The sequence below is a fragment of the Megascapheus bottae genome, chromosome 13, assembly GCF_031878675.1.
Source record: "Megascapheus bottae isolate mThoBot1 chromosome 13, mThoBot2.hap1, whole genome shotgun sequence".
In the NCBI taxonomy this organism is placed as follows: Eukaryota; Metazoa; Chordata; class Mammalia; order Rodentia; family Geomyidae; genus Megascapheus; species Megascapheus bottae.
In genome coordinates, this window is record NC_143521.1 from 13,115,944 (window position 1) to 13,132,324 (window position 16,381).

Genomic DNA, 16,381 nt, shown 5'->3' on the forward strand with positions numbered 1-16,381 from the left:
TACATAAAGCCATAAAGGATGAGGCTAAATGAAAGGACCTTCAGGATATGGAAACATATAATGGGTGATTGTTGTTCTTAATGTACTATGTTATTTCTCATCTTTTGTGTTGTGATGGTTATCTCATATTATTACAGTATCTTACCTTATTACCTGGCATATTGTATATATGTTTATTTGTTTATTTGAGATAGGATAGGGAAGGGGGAAAACAAGATGAGGGGAGGGTGTGTGGAAGGGAAATGGGGACAAAAACATGAGGAATATCGATGTGTGTAAAGTAATGCACCTTCTATCTGGAGAATATAATGTAACCCTTCTATCAATTACAGTAAAAACTAATTAAACATTTGTCACTCAAATTCAATTATATATACAATGCAGTGTCCTTGCTGTGTACACCCATAGTCAGCACTTCATGGCTCAGCTAAGAATGTTTGTGGTTTAATGCACCTACCAAGAAGAAAAAAATGCACTAGCTACAATTATTTGGGTAGTTTTCAGCTAAACGTATTTTTAGCTTTACATATGTTTCTGGTCCCTAAGATCCCAAAGTATTTTGGAGTTAACCTCAAAAGTTTCCAGGATTATTTTTGGACCTTCTATTCCATTTCTTTGCAAATATTTAATATTCAGTTTATTTGCTTTGCAGATGTTATTGCGTCTCTACCATGTACAGGTACAGCACTAATACTGGCAATATAATGATAAAACAATCAGAAAGTTCTTACCCTACTTTTCACACTTTATAAGATTTGTTCACCGATTCTTAATTTGAGACTATAAACAAAAGGATTTCAGAAACTAATTCTTGAGATCACAGTGAGAGCAAAAATAGGTATCCTCCAGCCCCTCACTTGTCTGTAATCACTTATTTTCCAAAATGGCAGCAGTGCACCAGTGGAAGCATGTAGTACAGTGTATTTTGTGGAGATTAACCAGAAGTCTTTGGTGTATGTCCTATATTGTCTGGTCTCTTTGTGCACTGCCAGGAATGTGCAATTTAAGCTCCTTGAATTAAAACTCATTTTAAAGGAATGAAGCTTGGTTCTTTTATGTGTAGATAGTAAGGTCAAGTAATAGCTAATAAAATATTAGTGTGTAAAATAGTGGATATCAAATCTAGCTAATCTTTAATGTCACCTGGGGAGACTTTTGAAAACATAAATTTCTGGGTTTCACTATAGACTACTGGGTTTCAATTTGACTACTGAAGTAGAAGTCCAGGGTTCTCTTGATTGGCCTAACATGAAAAGGAGAGAGGAAGAGGAAATACCTTACTGATTTGATAGCAATCACTCATGGTTAAGCTGGGGATGTGCCAGATGTTGATAAAGAGCTTGTGGGCCTCCCAATATGCACGCTACAGAAACTAATTGTTATAACTATGAACAATTTTTTTTTCAAAAAAGAAGTGTCTGAGCTCCTAGGTGTAGTTAAGCATATTGATACAGAAAGAAAAAATAGAACTATTTATTGCCAGATTAATGCATACTTAATGCATATGTTATTCTATAATAATGTCTTTTTCCCACCATTGTCCTACATCTAGGGGAAACCACACAGCCTCATCGATCTTTTAAACATTCTTTGTTTTTTGTTTGCCTGTATTGTTATTAGCCATTTGGTAAGCAACTAGATTCAAACTATGCTCCAATACATGCTTTTTTCCCCTGATGGTTGAAGTGAGATCTGTGAAAAACATTGCTAAAAAGATATAAATTCTCCAGGTTTACTTCCTGACACAATCAGGCAGTTGGAATTTTAAAAACATGAACCAAATATGCTATCTATCACAAGAGCTCTGTTTCTTCTAATTTTCTTTGCTCTTCATTTGGTTTAATATATTTACTTTCTTGTGTCCCCTTTGCTAGTATATGTTGATTTAAACCCTCCAATCCTTTTAAAGCATATTTTATTTTACCCTCTTATTTCTATTCACAAGTGGCTTTGCTGTTGTCCATCTTCTCATCACACCCAGTCTAAGATCCTCATCAGTCTTGCAGTAAAGGTTGTTTTCAGGGCTTCAAGCTTAATTCCCACTTCACTCCTTCAAGACAATGCAACAACCAAATTGATTTTTTTCAAATTTCCTTTGTCTTCTACTTGTGAAGGTGGCCTTAGATTCAATTTCCACTACTATCTTTTCCTCTCTATAAAGTCAATTCCTTATCATCTTTCAAGTCATAGCTCAAAAGAAAGATTTCCTTCTCTGTTTTCAGGTAACGTTTGTCTCAAGGCTGTCCCCTTACCTGTCAACTCCAGTAGCTTCTACTTGAAAGCAAAAGTAGTTAAAGAGCAAGATTGACTCAGTTTTGCCTCTCTCATGCTGTCTCAAGGTTTGAGTTTAAGTTTCACTGCTGGATTCTACTCATAATGTACTATGTGACCTTGAGCAGATCACTTAAACTGTTGGAATCTGTTCATAAGTCAAAAATACATTCTAATTTAATAGTCTCATTGAGATAACTTAAATTACAAATTCCTGGACCACCCAAGAAGCCTTGAAAGCAAAAAGAGATTTCTTTATAACCTCTAGCAAACCTCTTCTCAACGATAAATTCCTGAAGTTTTTTCCCTGATTTATTTGGATAGATATAGAGTGGGATGGCTGTACTCATTATCATTGCTATATCAAATATTAATGATATAATCTACTCAATTTTGGAGTAGTGTGGCATTATTATTATTATTATTATTATTATTATTATCATCATCATCATCATTTGCTTTTAGGATCATTCATTCCCTTATTTATTCTTGATTACTAATCATTTACTTGTTAATAGATATTTTTTCAAGTGATAGGCTCTTATGGACATTTTCCATGTTAAAAGAAGAGATGATGTAACTAAGAAAATTTTTTCCCACTCATATTATATATGTTGATGATTCATTTCAGTTTTAGGGCTTTTATGCTATGGTAACACTCAAACATGGTTAATATTTTCTAACATTAAAAGAAAATGTGTATTTTTTCAATTGTTTGGCTAATACAGGAGAATGAGTGTAAAGTGCTTCCACTCAAGCCCTCTGAAGATAATACACTGGAAACATTCTGGTGGGTGTGAATCATTCAGACAAGCATTCTTCACTCAAAAATAGAAACTTGCTTTATTTGTTCCAGATGTTGTACAGCTGCAGGGAAGTTAAAGCCAGTGGTCCTGTTTTCAATGCAACCAAACTCTTATTGCATTTGGAATTTCTTAACCAATGAACTCATATTACTTGTTCTAAGACCTGTATGGTTTTCTTTTTTCCACTGTTACCATTCACAAACAACTGTGTTTCTTGGGAACTACAGTTTGGAATTAATGAGCCTACATCTGTGTTGTACAAAGGAAACACATCCTGTTTACCACTGATTCTACCTTTCATTTATCTTGACCCTTTAATTGCAGCATAAACTATTCAAAGTGGGTACTTGAAGGAAAAGAAGGGTGGCAATCTTCTCATAAAACCTTAGAGAACCTTAATGTTGAAATTCTAAGAAGGTCATGTTAGAAGAATTTGAAGAAAATTAATAAAAAGAATGTTGAGTAAAATTTGCCACTATTTAAATACCCATTGATTAATTTCTCATTTATTATTTATTCTGTATGTCATTAAAATATGTTGGATGCACAAAATATAGAACACCAGGGATCTTAGAGGGCAAAAAAAATTATGTAAGGGGTATACATCCTAGCTCACTCCTTCCTTCCTTCCTTCCTTCCTTCCTTCCTTCCTTCCTTCCTTCCTTCCTTCCTTCTTTCCTGTCTTCTTTCCTTCTTACCTTCTTGTCTGACTTTTTTTTAATCTTTTTCCTTTGTGGTTCTGGGGACTGAACTCAGGGCCCAGCATTTACTAACCAGATATTTTACTACTTTTCCATTAGAGCCACTACACTACCCCATATAGTCTAATTTTACATCTACCTGGTCCAAAAAAACCAAAATCAATGCTTTTCTACTTATATTTCAGACTAGAATGTCTGATCTCTTGATGTATCTATTGTCATTTTGGGGGAAAGGATTTCTTAAGTTATGATTCATGTATAACCTGCATAATCACAAAGGAAGCTTATTAAAGAATGTACTTCTGGGGTTCAGTTGAAGAATTCCTGAAAATTGAACTTGGTGCATTACAAGGAAGGACTTTAATTAGAGTAAAAAAATTAAACAATGAGGAACAAAGTCTTAGGTTCCAGTTCTGAATATTAAAACCCAGTTAAATGAATTTGTCAAGGCAATATAGCCAATATAAGTCATGTAAAGGCCATGAAGTTTCTTTGCTGATACCGAGGCCAGAAATTTCTTTCCAGGAGGTCTGTTGTTTACTTCAACTTCAAAAGGGTAAAAATTAAAATATAAGAAAAATAACATGAATAAAGATTTAAAAACTATTCAAATATCATATGTGTTTTACTGAAGCATTCTTTTCATTGGATCATTTGTATTTTTCCAAGATTTAGAAAAACTTCTTTTAAATTCAATTTTTTCCTTCCAGAAAATAGGAAGACATATATTACATCTCACATATCATTGATAAAGTATTTAAAATCTTATATTTAATTATCCTAATTGAAAGTCTTAAAGTTATTTGAGCCATATTCAAGTAATAACTTATATTCAATAATGATTCCCCAAAGTCCAGGTCAATTCTAACTCATGACATACATTCAAGAAGTAAAGCAGAGCCCTAAAGTGGGTTAAACAGCACAAAGTATGGTGTTATTCAATGCTGATTCAAAGATTTACTTCAATGTATACTTTTAGGCTTTCCTATTTTTATAGCTTAGCTTGCTTAAGGAAAAAATTGAATACTGCTTATTATGCTTTCTGTACTTGCATAAACTGATGTTATTTTGACACTTTATATAAATAAAGACACTATTAGAGAGAAGGTATATTAAGAATTTTATTACTCATAGGTTCAAAATAAATATGGCTCTGTCAATTTTCTAATCTAGAACCTCATTTAAGTAATTAGAAACCTGAGACCAAGAACCAATAGTGTTGTTTTGAAGTAGCGCTAGAAGCTGCTGGTTATTTATCAAAATCTCTCTTCTTATCCTAGAACCCCTGTTATAGCAGGGCTCATGGTGTCCTGAAGAAAGATTATATTTTCCAGCCTTTCACAGGGCAAGAGCTGGCTACATGACCATTTGTGTGGGCATGTATGGGAAACCTCTTTAAAGGGCATACCTCTGTAAACTCTCACTTTGCTCTTAGTGTCCTCCTCTAAGTGTGGAACGCGATTGTTATGGCTATTTTGGTGTCTAATTATAGAGGCTCTTATTTTAGCCTTGAACCTCCACTGTCTAGAATGAGGTGTTAGAGAAAAGCTTTGATTTCCCTTGGGATTTCCAAGAGAAATAATATTTTCAGTTGAATCTGATTATGAACAGTAATCAACTCTTATTTTTATGTATGTATGTATGTATGTATGTATGTATGTTTGTGTGTATGTATGTATGTACGTATGTACGTGTGTATGTATGTTTTACTAGTACTGAGGCATGAACTCAGGGTCCTCGCTCCTGCTGAGCTTGCTTGCTTGCTAGTTGTCTAAGGCTTTTGTCACTTGACCCATGCCTTTAGCCTAGCCTCATGGTGGTCAATTAGAGATGGAGTCATATGGTCTTTTCTGTCCAGCTTGGTTTCAAATCAAGTTCAGTCAGATCTCAGCCTCTTGCATACCCGAGATCGCCTGTGTGGACCACCAGCACCTAGCAAATCTACCTCTTGCTATCGAATGTAATCTATGTGTTATTTGGGCCTATAGTTATTGAGCACTTTGTATATGCTATGAACATGACTTTAAAATACTCAAAATGTGTTTTTCAAATTAATCCTTAGAAATCCATTGACAGACATACCACTGGCCAGTGTTGATCAAATGTAGATGGAGATTAAAATTCTGGATATAAATGTTAGAGCCCATTTCCCCTGAACTCTCCCGCCTTCCCCTGTCCACTAAGAGTAAAATATGACTAGAGACAGCTAGAACCGTCTACCACTGGCTCCCAGCTCTAATTCTGTTCAGTTTTTTTTTTTTTGCCAGTCCTGGGCTTGAGCTCAGGGCCTGAGCACTGTCCTTGGACTTTCTCAAGGCTAGAGCTCTACCACTTGAGCCTCAGCACCACTTCTGGCTTTTTTCTATGTATGTGGTACCGAGGAATCGAACCCGGGTCTTCATGCATGCTAGGCAAGCACTTTAACCACTAGGCCAAACTCCCGGCCCCTCTGTTCAGTTTTATAGCAGTATTCCTACTTACCAAGTCTACTTAAATTCCTTCTAAACTCTTTCTTATTAATATCTTAAATTTTATTAAGCCTTCGAGTATGTTTTAAAGAGAGTTCATGTTCTAAATTTCAAAACAGGTTTTTATCTCTAAACAAAATAACTTAGGGCTATCAAATAATAAATGGACTTTTGAATAAATGATTGGAATATAATAATATGTGAAGAGTAGATAATAAAGTAGGATTACCTTTGGATCCACATTGAGAATTTTTCGGTCTCTTTTATATTTGAAAAGTAAGCCTTCAGGATTGTCAGCAATAACTTGATAATTGGAACTTGAATTGCAAGCAACGACATGACTATCCCAGTTGTAAAAGCTATAAAAATAAACATTTATTAAAAGTTAAGATAATAATATATTAAATTAATCAAGTGTTTCAGGAAGTATTTTGGGTAGTTCAGTCTCAAGAAAAGTGGTTAGGGACAGTATGTACAACCCTGCAGAATGTAGCTGAGATTTAAATTCTTTCAGGACACATTAGATTGAGTTGTTCTCCAATAATTAAATATATACTCAAGGATTTTTGCATTAATTTCCCTTTGGACAGAATAAGACCTAGGACTTATTCTAGCCGTATATTCCCCTGGAGTCAAGAATAAATTGATATAATTTAAGGTTATGTGTTCTACAGTCAACTCTTTAAAGTATATAAAGAGACTATTTGCTAGAGGAAAGGGCAGGTGAAGTCACCCCTTTTCATTGAAAACAATTTCAAATTATTTCTTTCAAATTCTGTTTCATTACCTAGGAGTTGGAGAATCTATGTTTCAGTGGCTATGTAAGGAAGAATGTTACACCGTATGAAGATGTTATCATTTCACACTGAAGACAAAATGGCTAGGTAAAGTCAACAAGCATGATGAAGCCTTACAACTAATAAATCATGTGGATAATGTTTCAATTCAAGCCTGAGTGTTTGAGAGCGTACAGGTACTCTTTTAATTTATTCAACATTCCCTTTTAACACTTTGTCTTTTCAGATTAATTTATAAAGTTGCATGTAAACACAAAGGAGGTTGTACGCAAGTGCTCGCAGATGTTTTAACAGAAATATAGAATTTGTGGAATGGAATTTAAATAGTGTAATTCCTTCAAAAACTGATGCACAGTCCCACAAAATAAACACCAGGAAACTGGCCCTTGAAAGCTATGGAGGGGGAGTAATGGAAGGGGTCTAGAGGGATGAAGAGAGAAAGATAAGGAGAACAAAGGCATAATATTCAGACCATTTTCTACGGAACTAAGAAAACTGATGGGAGGGAATATGTTTGGGAGATAAGGGTGTATTAGGAAAGGGATGACATCAATCAAGATGCATTTTACTTATCATTATATTCTTTTTTTTTTCCTTTTGGTCAATCCTGGGGCTTGAACTAGGGCCTGGGCACTATCCTTAGGCTTTCTCAAGGTCAGCACTCTATCACTTGAGCCACAACAACACAATTTCCTGGCTTTTTCTGTTTATGTTGTACCAAGGAATTGAACCCTGAGCTTTGTGAATGCTAGGCAAGAACTCTACCACTAGGCCATGCTCCTGGCCCACGATGCATTTTACTTATAAACTGATTTGTTGAATGGTAATTTCCTTGTAAAACTACTTAAAGACAATAAAATATAGTTTAAAAATAAAGTGCCTTTTGAACTAACAAAAATTCTCTCTTATATTAAATAGCAAATTTCTCTGAAAATTTATTTTTTGACCCTCTTTTATACTTACTTATCAAAACTGAATATAATGCAGTGGAAGTGGAAACATGTACTTACTTTTACATATTTCATTTTTTTGCCAGTCCTGGGCTTAAGCTCAGGGCCTGAGCACTGTCCTTGGATTTTTCTCAATGCTAGAACTCTACCACTTGAGTCTCAGCACCACTTCCGGCTTTTTCTAAGTATGTGGTACCAAGGAATCGAACCCGGGTCTTTGTGCATGCTAGGCAAGCACTCTACCATTAGGCCAGACTCCCGGCCCCTACATATTTCATTTTTTATTAAAACATTCTTAGTACTAGTGTTGTTTTTAAAATTATATACAGAATAATAGATAGCTTCAAGACCAATCTACCTTTTGGATATTTGCAGCCACTAATTTAAATCAGTTTCCCTCAATCCTATTTGTGAGTTGTTCAGTCCTCCCATTCCCTTCCATCCAAATAAAAAAAAAGTTTTCACTGATGAAACTCATTCTGAATTATATTGTGCTTTCTTTGAGGCCTTAGTATTACCACTTATATTTTGTTACCTAACATTATGCTTGCCATCAAATTCTTCAATATTCAGAAAGGACTATGTAGTAGTTGGGTTTTTTTTTGTGTTTGTTTGTTTTTGGTTTTGGTTTTTTTGTGCTGGTTCTGGGGCTTCAACTCAGGGACTGGGCACTGTCTCCAAGCCTCTTTTGCTCAAGGCTAGCACTCTACTATTTAGGACAGAGTTCCTACTTTTTCTGTGATTAATTGGATATAAGAGTCTCATGGACTTTTCTGCCAGGCTGGGTTTTAACTTTGATCTTCAGATCTCAATGTCCTGATTAGCTATGATTACAGGTGTGAGCCACCAGAATCCCACTTATATAGGTTTTGCATTTATGCCATCAGGATGAAGGATTATGGAAAGAATCTTTTGTTCCCATTCTCTATTACTCTTTTTGTTTTGCCAGTCCTGAGGCTTGAACTTTTGGGCCTGTGTGCTGTCCCTGAGCTCCTTTTGCTCAAGGCTAGCCCTCTACTACTTGAGCCACTGCTCCACTTCCAGCTTTTTCTGTGATTAATTGGAGATATGGATTTCACACACTTTCCTTCCTTGGCTGCTCAGATCCCATTATTCTTTTGATGGCCTCCATATAGCATACCTGATGGTAAATTTAATACAGTAGATAAAGTAGAAGAAACTAATTTGACTCTGCTACTTCCCAAGCTGATCAAAGCTTGGTTTTGTAACTCAGTGTCTTCTATCAGAAAGAAGATAGTTTGTCTTTCTTACTGACTCTGTAGCAAGAGATTGTTAAATTGGCATGGGAGACATGGTATTTTCAACTTGACATATATGCTTTCTCTAATTATTTATGAGATCTATAGATATGGATAATTCCAGAAAAATGCTTGAGTCATAGCTATACCTAGAGTGGCATGGTTTATATCACACATTCCTATCTTGTTGCTCAGATGTCAAATTAAAAGTTTCAAGGAAATCCTGACAGATTTTACAAAAATACATTTTATATAACATATGTTTTATATTTATATAACATGTATGGTTAAAGAATCACTTCTTTACCAGACAATTTAAATCAGTTATGGTAATCTGGAATTAGAAATAACAAAAAGTATCTATGATTTTATGTAGTTGGTATTATAATTTGGAGTTTGTATAAAGTAAAAAAGTACAAGAAACTAAATGATTGAAGATTGAGTTCAATGAATATAGAGAAATTAGATATGGCCCCCATATATTTTGATTTATAAGATTAATTTTAAAAACACCCAATTAGTATTTATTAGTATTTATTATAATCTAGTCAGTTCTTGTAGCTATGTGTCTCTATGAAATAAACGCTGACATTTCTTAAGCTGAGATTCATAGAAAATAACTGGGTATGTCTGTTCTCTTCCGTCATTCTGATATATAACTATTTTGTGTGTTTCTATTTGTTTGTCATGCAGCCAAGTTAGAATAATTTAAGCAGGCTTTCACTTAATTAAGTCTCTAATAAGACAGGTATCTTCTCAGAATAAGTAACAGATCTGGAAGTATCCCCAATACTTAAGTTTAAGGGGGTGATGGATATGGCTAAAGAATACACAGAAAAAGAAAAGTTCAAGATTACATGCAGTAATATGATGGAAAGTCAGATAACAGAGAAGTAAAAGAAAGGTGAGAAATCATCACTGAATAAAAGTAATTCTTTTAAACAATTTACTTGTGAAGAAAAGGAGAAAATTAGAACACTTCTGAAGTGTATAAGCATTGAGGCACAGAATTAATTTTTCCTAAGATGGGATATTATTAATTATATTTCTATGCTCCAAAGAGAAAGAGAAGACATTAAAGAGGCAAAAAATAAAATAAAAAGATTTGTCACAAAAATATGTGAGCACACATACATGTAAACATGTACATATATGTAACTTTCTTCCAAGAGGGTAGAAAGGACCCAGTCATGAAAATTATAGAAGTTCAAAATGGAGAGTATTAGAATATGTCTAGGATTTTCCTACTAAGGACCACAATTATTCAATAGCTATGTAAATATGGCCATATAAAGAAATAAGAGAAAATAAGTTTTTCTTTGTGTGCTTTTAACGTACTGTGTGAAATTATTTCTTTTTCTGTTATTTCCCCCCATGTTTTATTCCCTCCTATCACTATGTCTGATTTTGGTAGCTGGTGTATTGTAGATACATTTATTTGAACTAGGGAAGGGAAGGGCAACAACAAAATGCTGACACAAAGCACAAAGGGTAAACCAATGTAATAGTGATATGTACAAGTCAATATGGTGGAAATGAATTCTACAACTTGGGGGATGTGGGGCACATCACATCAAGGGTAAAAGGCCTACCTCGTGGCCCAATGCTCACTTCCTGATTTTGGAGATTCAACCTGCCTGTCTCCTGGTTGGGAGGTTGGCTGTGGTTTGTGATGTAAAATAAGGCTACCTCAAACCCATGGATTGGCCCCACCGCCCTCTCTGACCACATCTACCTTCCCCTGTCCTGCCTACTTTTATGTTAATAGATTCCTGCTTCTTACTTTAGCCCCTGGTATTTTCCCATTAAATGAGTCTGCTGTGACATTCTCCCTGGCGTCTGTGTCTTCCCTCTGGAGAAGGGAGGGCTGGGTGAAGGCGGCCAGTCAGCCCTATCCTTTCTCGGTCTCGTCTTAGTTGGGGCGTGTTCTCCTTGCCCTTCCTGAGGGTCAGGAGGCAAGGAGTGCTAAAAATCCTGACATTCTGGTGCCCAAACGTGGGACACGAAAAGAACGCTCATCAGAAGCGGGATTGTCTGCAAGCCGAGCCAAGCGGATTACGAGGTACAGGTCTCCCTGAAAAGATGGGGCAATCTCACACCAAAAATGAGGACCTGGCGCTCATAGCATCTAGATTTAAAAGCAGAGGTTTGGAGAATGAGGACCCCAGGCTGAGAAGGTTTGGGAGGCCTTAACATGTGCCGCGTTAATGGCGGCCATTCTTTTCAATTGGGCCGCATGGGTGCGCACAGAGCGCCTGGTGAGGAGGAGGAAGATTAACTTGGGAGAGGACCCTCCCTTTGGGGTCTCTCCGACCTTGTCTGCCCTTAAGGCCTGCTTCTATCCTGGCTCAGTTACATCTAGGGCCAAGGAAACTTTAATTGAGGAGGGCTCAGAGCCGTGGAGAGTTGGCCCTCCCGCTGCTCAGGAAGAAAAGGGTGTAGAGCCTCGCCCTGAGGAGGGATTTTTGGGCCCCTTTGATCCTGGGATCAGGCCCCAGAACCCTGGGTGCTCTGCCCCGGAATTTGTGGCAGACAATTGGGGGGGCAGAGGGACCTCTGTCATTTTACTATCCTTCCTCCCACGCTTCACCACGTGTTAAGCCGGAAGAGGAGGTCAAGTCACCATCTTGCTCCTCCCCTGCACCGGAAGAGGAGGTTAACTTGCCATACAGTGGCAGCTCCTCCCCTGAACCGGAAGGGCGGGTTAAGCCGCCATTTTACTCCTCCCCACCATGCTTGGTAAGTGCTAACCCTGGGGGCAATAGACCAGCCCTAAAAGAGCTCAAGAAAGCAGTCTCCAAAGATGGGCCTAATGAGGAATACCATGCCCAGGCTGAGAGGAACCAGCCTGTTAATCCCCCAGTCCCGGTGACTTATGGGATGCTAATGTAATCAGTATTTTAAAGGAATGTTTAAAAGTTTATCTCCTTATAATTTGGTTTCATGCTACTTTGCAATTGGACATATTTTAGAAAAAGAAGGAAACTAAGCCCAGACTTAGACTTTTGGTGCACTGATGATGTTTGTAGTTCTTGCATTAAAGAAAAACTTATTTGAGTTTTGGAGTTCTAGGCAGTAATCTAAACTGCAGGAAAAAAAAGCCTCTTCTAAAAGGCAAAGGGAGTGCCTTGAGCCCTGGGCGGCCTGGAGACAAAGGAAGTTCCTTGAGCCCTTAAAGGTTTTTCAAATGCAAATAAAGACTAAAGTGTTAAGTGTTTAAGCAAATATCTGTAAAAGTTTTAAAGAACATTAGAAATGGGTTTCTGAACAAAATTTGAAAGTAAAGTTGTCTTAAATGTTTGTTTCAAGAAAGAAGGAAAATTAGGACTACCAAAATGATTGCTTAATTGCTATTTAGCTTGCTCTTGTAAGTTTCCTTATAGCAATTTCCAGCTGGCCCATGGAGAAGGACAGCAATCCTTATTTAGATGTAACTTCAGCTCTTACCAAATTCCAGGTAAGATCATGCTTAGAGACTATTTCTCTGTTGACCACTTGTTGCTTTAATTGGAGTATCATGGCCTTTTGTAGGACTCATTGATCTGAAAGCTGCAGTTTTGAGCCAACCTGGGCAAAGCAAAGTCCCTGTGAGACTGTGGTGTCTAATCTGCCAGCAGAAGAATGCTGGTGCAGAGTTGCTTTGGAGCTCAAAGTGGCAAAGTGCTAGCCTTGAGGTGGAGAGCTGTGGGCACTCAGGCCCACCAGTCACAGACGCTGGTTGTGGCCCTACAAGCCCAAAAGGCGTAGGTGCTTTCTACCTCTCTTACCTCTTCCAATGGTATTGGAAGAGGAGTTTATGGGTGTGGCCAGCAAGGCCAATTCAAAAGAGATAGCCCTGGGGGATGGATCCCCCACAGGGAAGTCTTTCAGGCCAGACAAAAGGCCTAACTCCACCTAAAAATTGCTGCAGGCCCCAGCTCCTGGGCTAGCTGGCCTAGCAGCATCTTAGCAATTGGCAGGCCTCCTGTCCTGGCCAGAGCCATTCAGCCATTGCTCTTAAAGAGGACCTGCCCTATAATCTCTAGGGGGAGACAAGATATGGATGTTGTGACATTCTATGATGACTGCATTAGTTATGAAAAAATTAGCATAGAACTGCTCCCCCAATTCTAGAGGCCAGCAGTCAAATTGCATGGGGAGCAATGGCCTACTGGCCGGAAAAACAATTGGAGCTACTAAAGTTAATAAGGATCAGGCGAATACAAGTTTCAAATACAGGTTTCTTCATGATCTCCTTGCAGTAAATATGCCCATGGGAGCCACCCGACCAGGGCTCCCAAGTCTTTCATCAATTCCTAATAATTTGTATATTTATGCTATTGAGATAAAAGATTGCTTTTTTCTAGAAACAGTGGTTTTCCTTTAACAACCTTTTTTGGAAAAGACACCCAGGTTTAAAGCAAAGTCCTCTGGAGGTAAGTAAAAGTCAGCCGACCACCCTGTATGTCTGTCTAAATAAGTTGTTTGGTGAGAGCGTTCACCTGAGTTTGTGTTGTTGTGTTAAATGTCCCATTTTCTGTTGTAAGTCAATGTCTGGTTCTGTTTGAGAGTAGGTTAGGATGGCCTCTGCCAGCCAGCTACCAAGGAATTGAAATTTCTGTAGGGGAGGCACCTCCTGAATTCCCGATTTCAGGGCTCCACGGTCTTTCCATCACTCTGGTAGTTTAAGGCCAGGCATGCCATCAGAAGTTTAGGAGTTTCTTAAAAGTCTGCTTCTCTGTCTTTAAAACAAAAGTTTCATCCCTACCTGGGGTAGGTCTAGGGCCTGGTATGGCCCCTCCCACGGGGCTGCAGTAGAAGTGAGCCTAGGCCAGGCAAAGCAGCTGCAGGCTTAGTAGTGACAGTCTAGAGACAGTTAGTGGCAGGACGCAGACTTCAGTCTTAGTTCTCCTAGGTTTAAGACTCCCACCCAACTTTCATCTGCAAAAAGTATTATGGTAAAATTGATAACCATCCTAAATATGGATCCTTGCAGTTTGTGTGAGTGTGTGTACACGAATCCTTTTAAAATGAACAGCCAATATTAATTTTGTGCGCTTTAAGATATTTATAAATGTGTGTGTGAATGGGTGTGAGTAAACATGTTCAAGGTTAAATTGTCAGCATCCAAAACAATGGATAAATTCATAATTGAAACACAAGAAACTGGTTAATATGAGTTTTCTAAAGATTCTAAAATCTGCATTTAAAAGTTTACCCCTACAAGTTAAAATGGATAATGGGCCTTGTTTTAATAAAACAAAAGGGGGGAGGCAATCCCCATGACCAATTGAGGACAGCTATGATTACATTATTTTAAATTTTTCCAAGGATCAGCCTCTGACTGCCTTTCAGAGACATTGGTCTAATCAGACACCTTATTTAAAGGTTGAAGTCCGTTGAAGACATCCTCTTACTGGAGAGGCCCTGATCCCCTCATTTGTGTGGGGAGAGGATTTGGATGTGTCTTCCCAGTGGGAGAACCAAACCCAATTTGGGTACCGGCTACAGATTTAAAATATTGTCAGCAAACAAAAAAAATAATTACCCAAGAGCACCACCTCTGAGGTATGCTTTCTCCCTCTCGTTCACAGGAATAAGGAGACCATACCGGACGCCCTGCTTAGCTGTGGTTGGAATGCTCAGTCACCTTCCTTCTCCTCATCCTGAGCATCATTATCTATGCCACCCACAAAGACACTACCTACAATCTCAACTTGATTTCCTGACTGCAGGAGTCCTCCGAATAGTCCAGGCCTTGATCTGCTTAAAAAGGCTACAGGAGTTCCCAAATGCCTCCAAAATGAACTCGATACAAACTATCTGTGGACTGGACTATGGTTGGCTTCCTTACCTTCTCCCCTTTGTGGGCGGGCCCCTTGGTTACAGTGGGTTTTTGTATTCACATTCAGATCTTGTGTAATCAATAAGTGTCTTAGAAAGCAGGATCAGGGAAAGCTGTTCAGGTAATGGTGGTCTGGCAACAATATGCTGTGCTATGAGATGGCGGACTGGGAACTCTGTGAGGTTGACCCTGGCCCTTACCAGGATGTGCAGGTGTACAGAAGAGTTTCCTTTGCTGACGTTGGCCATCCCCCTTATTTCTCCGTTTGGGTCTGCCAACCCTACAGGTAAATTGCATGAAGTGCTAGAGTGGTAGTCAATGACTGGTAAGATCTCCAGAGGGGTCAACCTAAGACAGGCACACTTCTCGAGTAAGGCAAATACCTGCTTAATAAAACAAAAGGGAGGAGATGTGGGGCACGTCACATCAAGGGTAAAAGTCCTACCTTGTGGCCCAGTGCTCACTTCCTGGTTTTGGAGATTCAACCTGCCTGTCTCCTGGTTGGGAGACTGGCTGTGGTTTGTGATGTAAAATAAGGCTACCTCGAACCCATGGATTGGATTGGCCCTGCCGCCCTTTCTGACCACACCTACTTCCCCCTGTCCTACCTACTTTTATGTTAATAGACAATCCTGCTTCTTACTTTAGCCCCTGGTATCTTCCCATTAAACGAGTCTGCCTTGACATTCTCCCTGTGTCTTCCTTCTGGAGAAGGAAGGGCTGGGTGAAGGCGGCCAGCCCGCTCTATCCTTTCTCTGTCTTGGGCGTGTTCTCTTTGCCCTTCCTGCTGGTCAGGAGGCAAAGAGTGCTAAAAACCTCGACAGGGGGATGGGGATAATAGGGAAGGAAAAGTTGAGAGAAAAACATTGGAGAGGGTAACACTGTCCAATAAGAAAGGTATTCACTATCTTATATATGTAATTGTAAACCCCTTATACAGCTCTCTGACAATAAAATTATTTTTACAAGACAAGCTAAGATCTTAAGAGGACACTAGAGTATTTAAAATTATTACAAAAGTAATATACAGAAAGGTTACAGTTATGGAAATAAGGTAATGAGTATATTTTTTGAACAGTAGTACCCCCTCCTCCTCACTTTCTCCCACTTTCTCTCATCTACTCCCATCTTCCCTCCCAAGTTATTAAGTTCATTTCCAACATAGGGTCTCATGAGGGCCACTGTTACATTGGTTCACTCTTTGTCCCACTGTTTCTGTGGTTTTCCTTCTATTCCCCAAATCAGATAAACTTATATTCAACAAAAGTTGCAGAAATAAAAAAACAGTGACAACAGAGAATAAAG

At 38.3% G+C, this 16,381-nt stretch overlaps 1 protein-coding gene across 1 annotated transcript in view; it reads right to left on the minus strand.

Annotated features, from left to right (window-relative positions):
- Window positions 1-16,381, minus strand: part of Cfap299 (cilia and flagella associated protein 299) — a 488,707-nt gene that overhangs the window by 10,832 nt on the left and 461,494 nt on the right. The window contains exon 5 of the mRNA XM_090344002.1: window positions 6,476-6,605. Within this exon, the coding sequence (XP_090200128.1) occupies window positions 6,476-6,605 (130 nt within the window). The remainder of the gene's footprint in view (window positions 1-6,475; window positions 6,606-16,381) is intronic.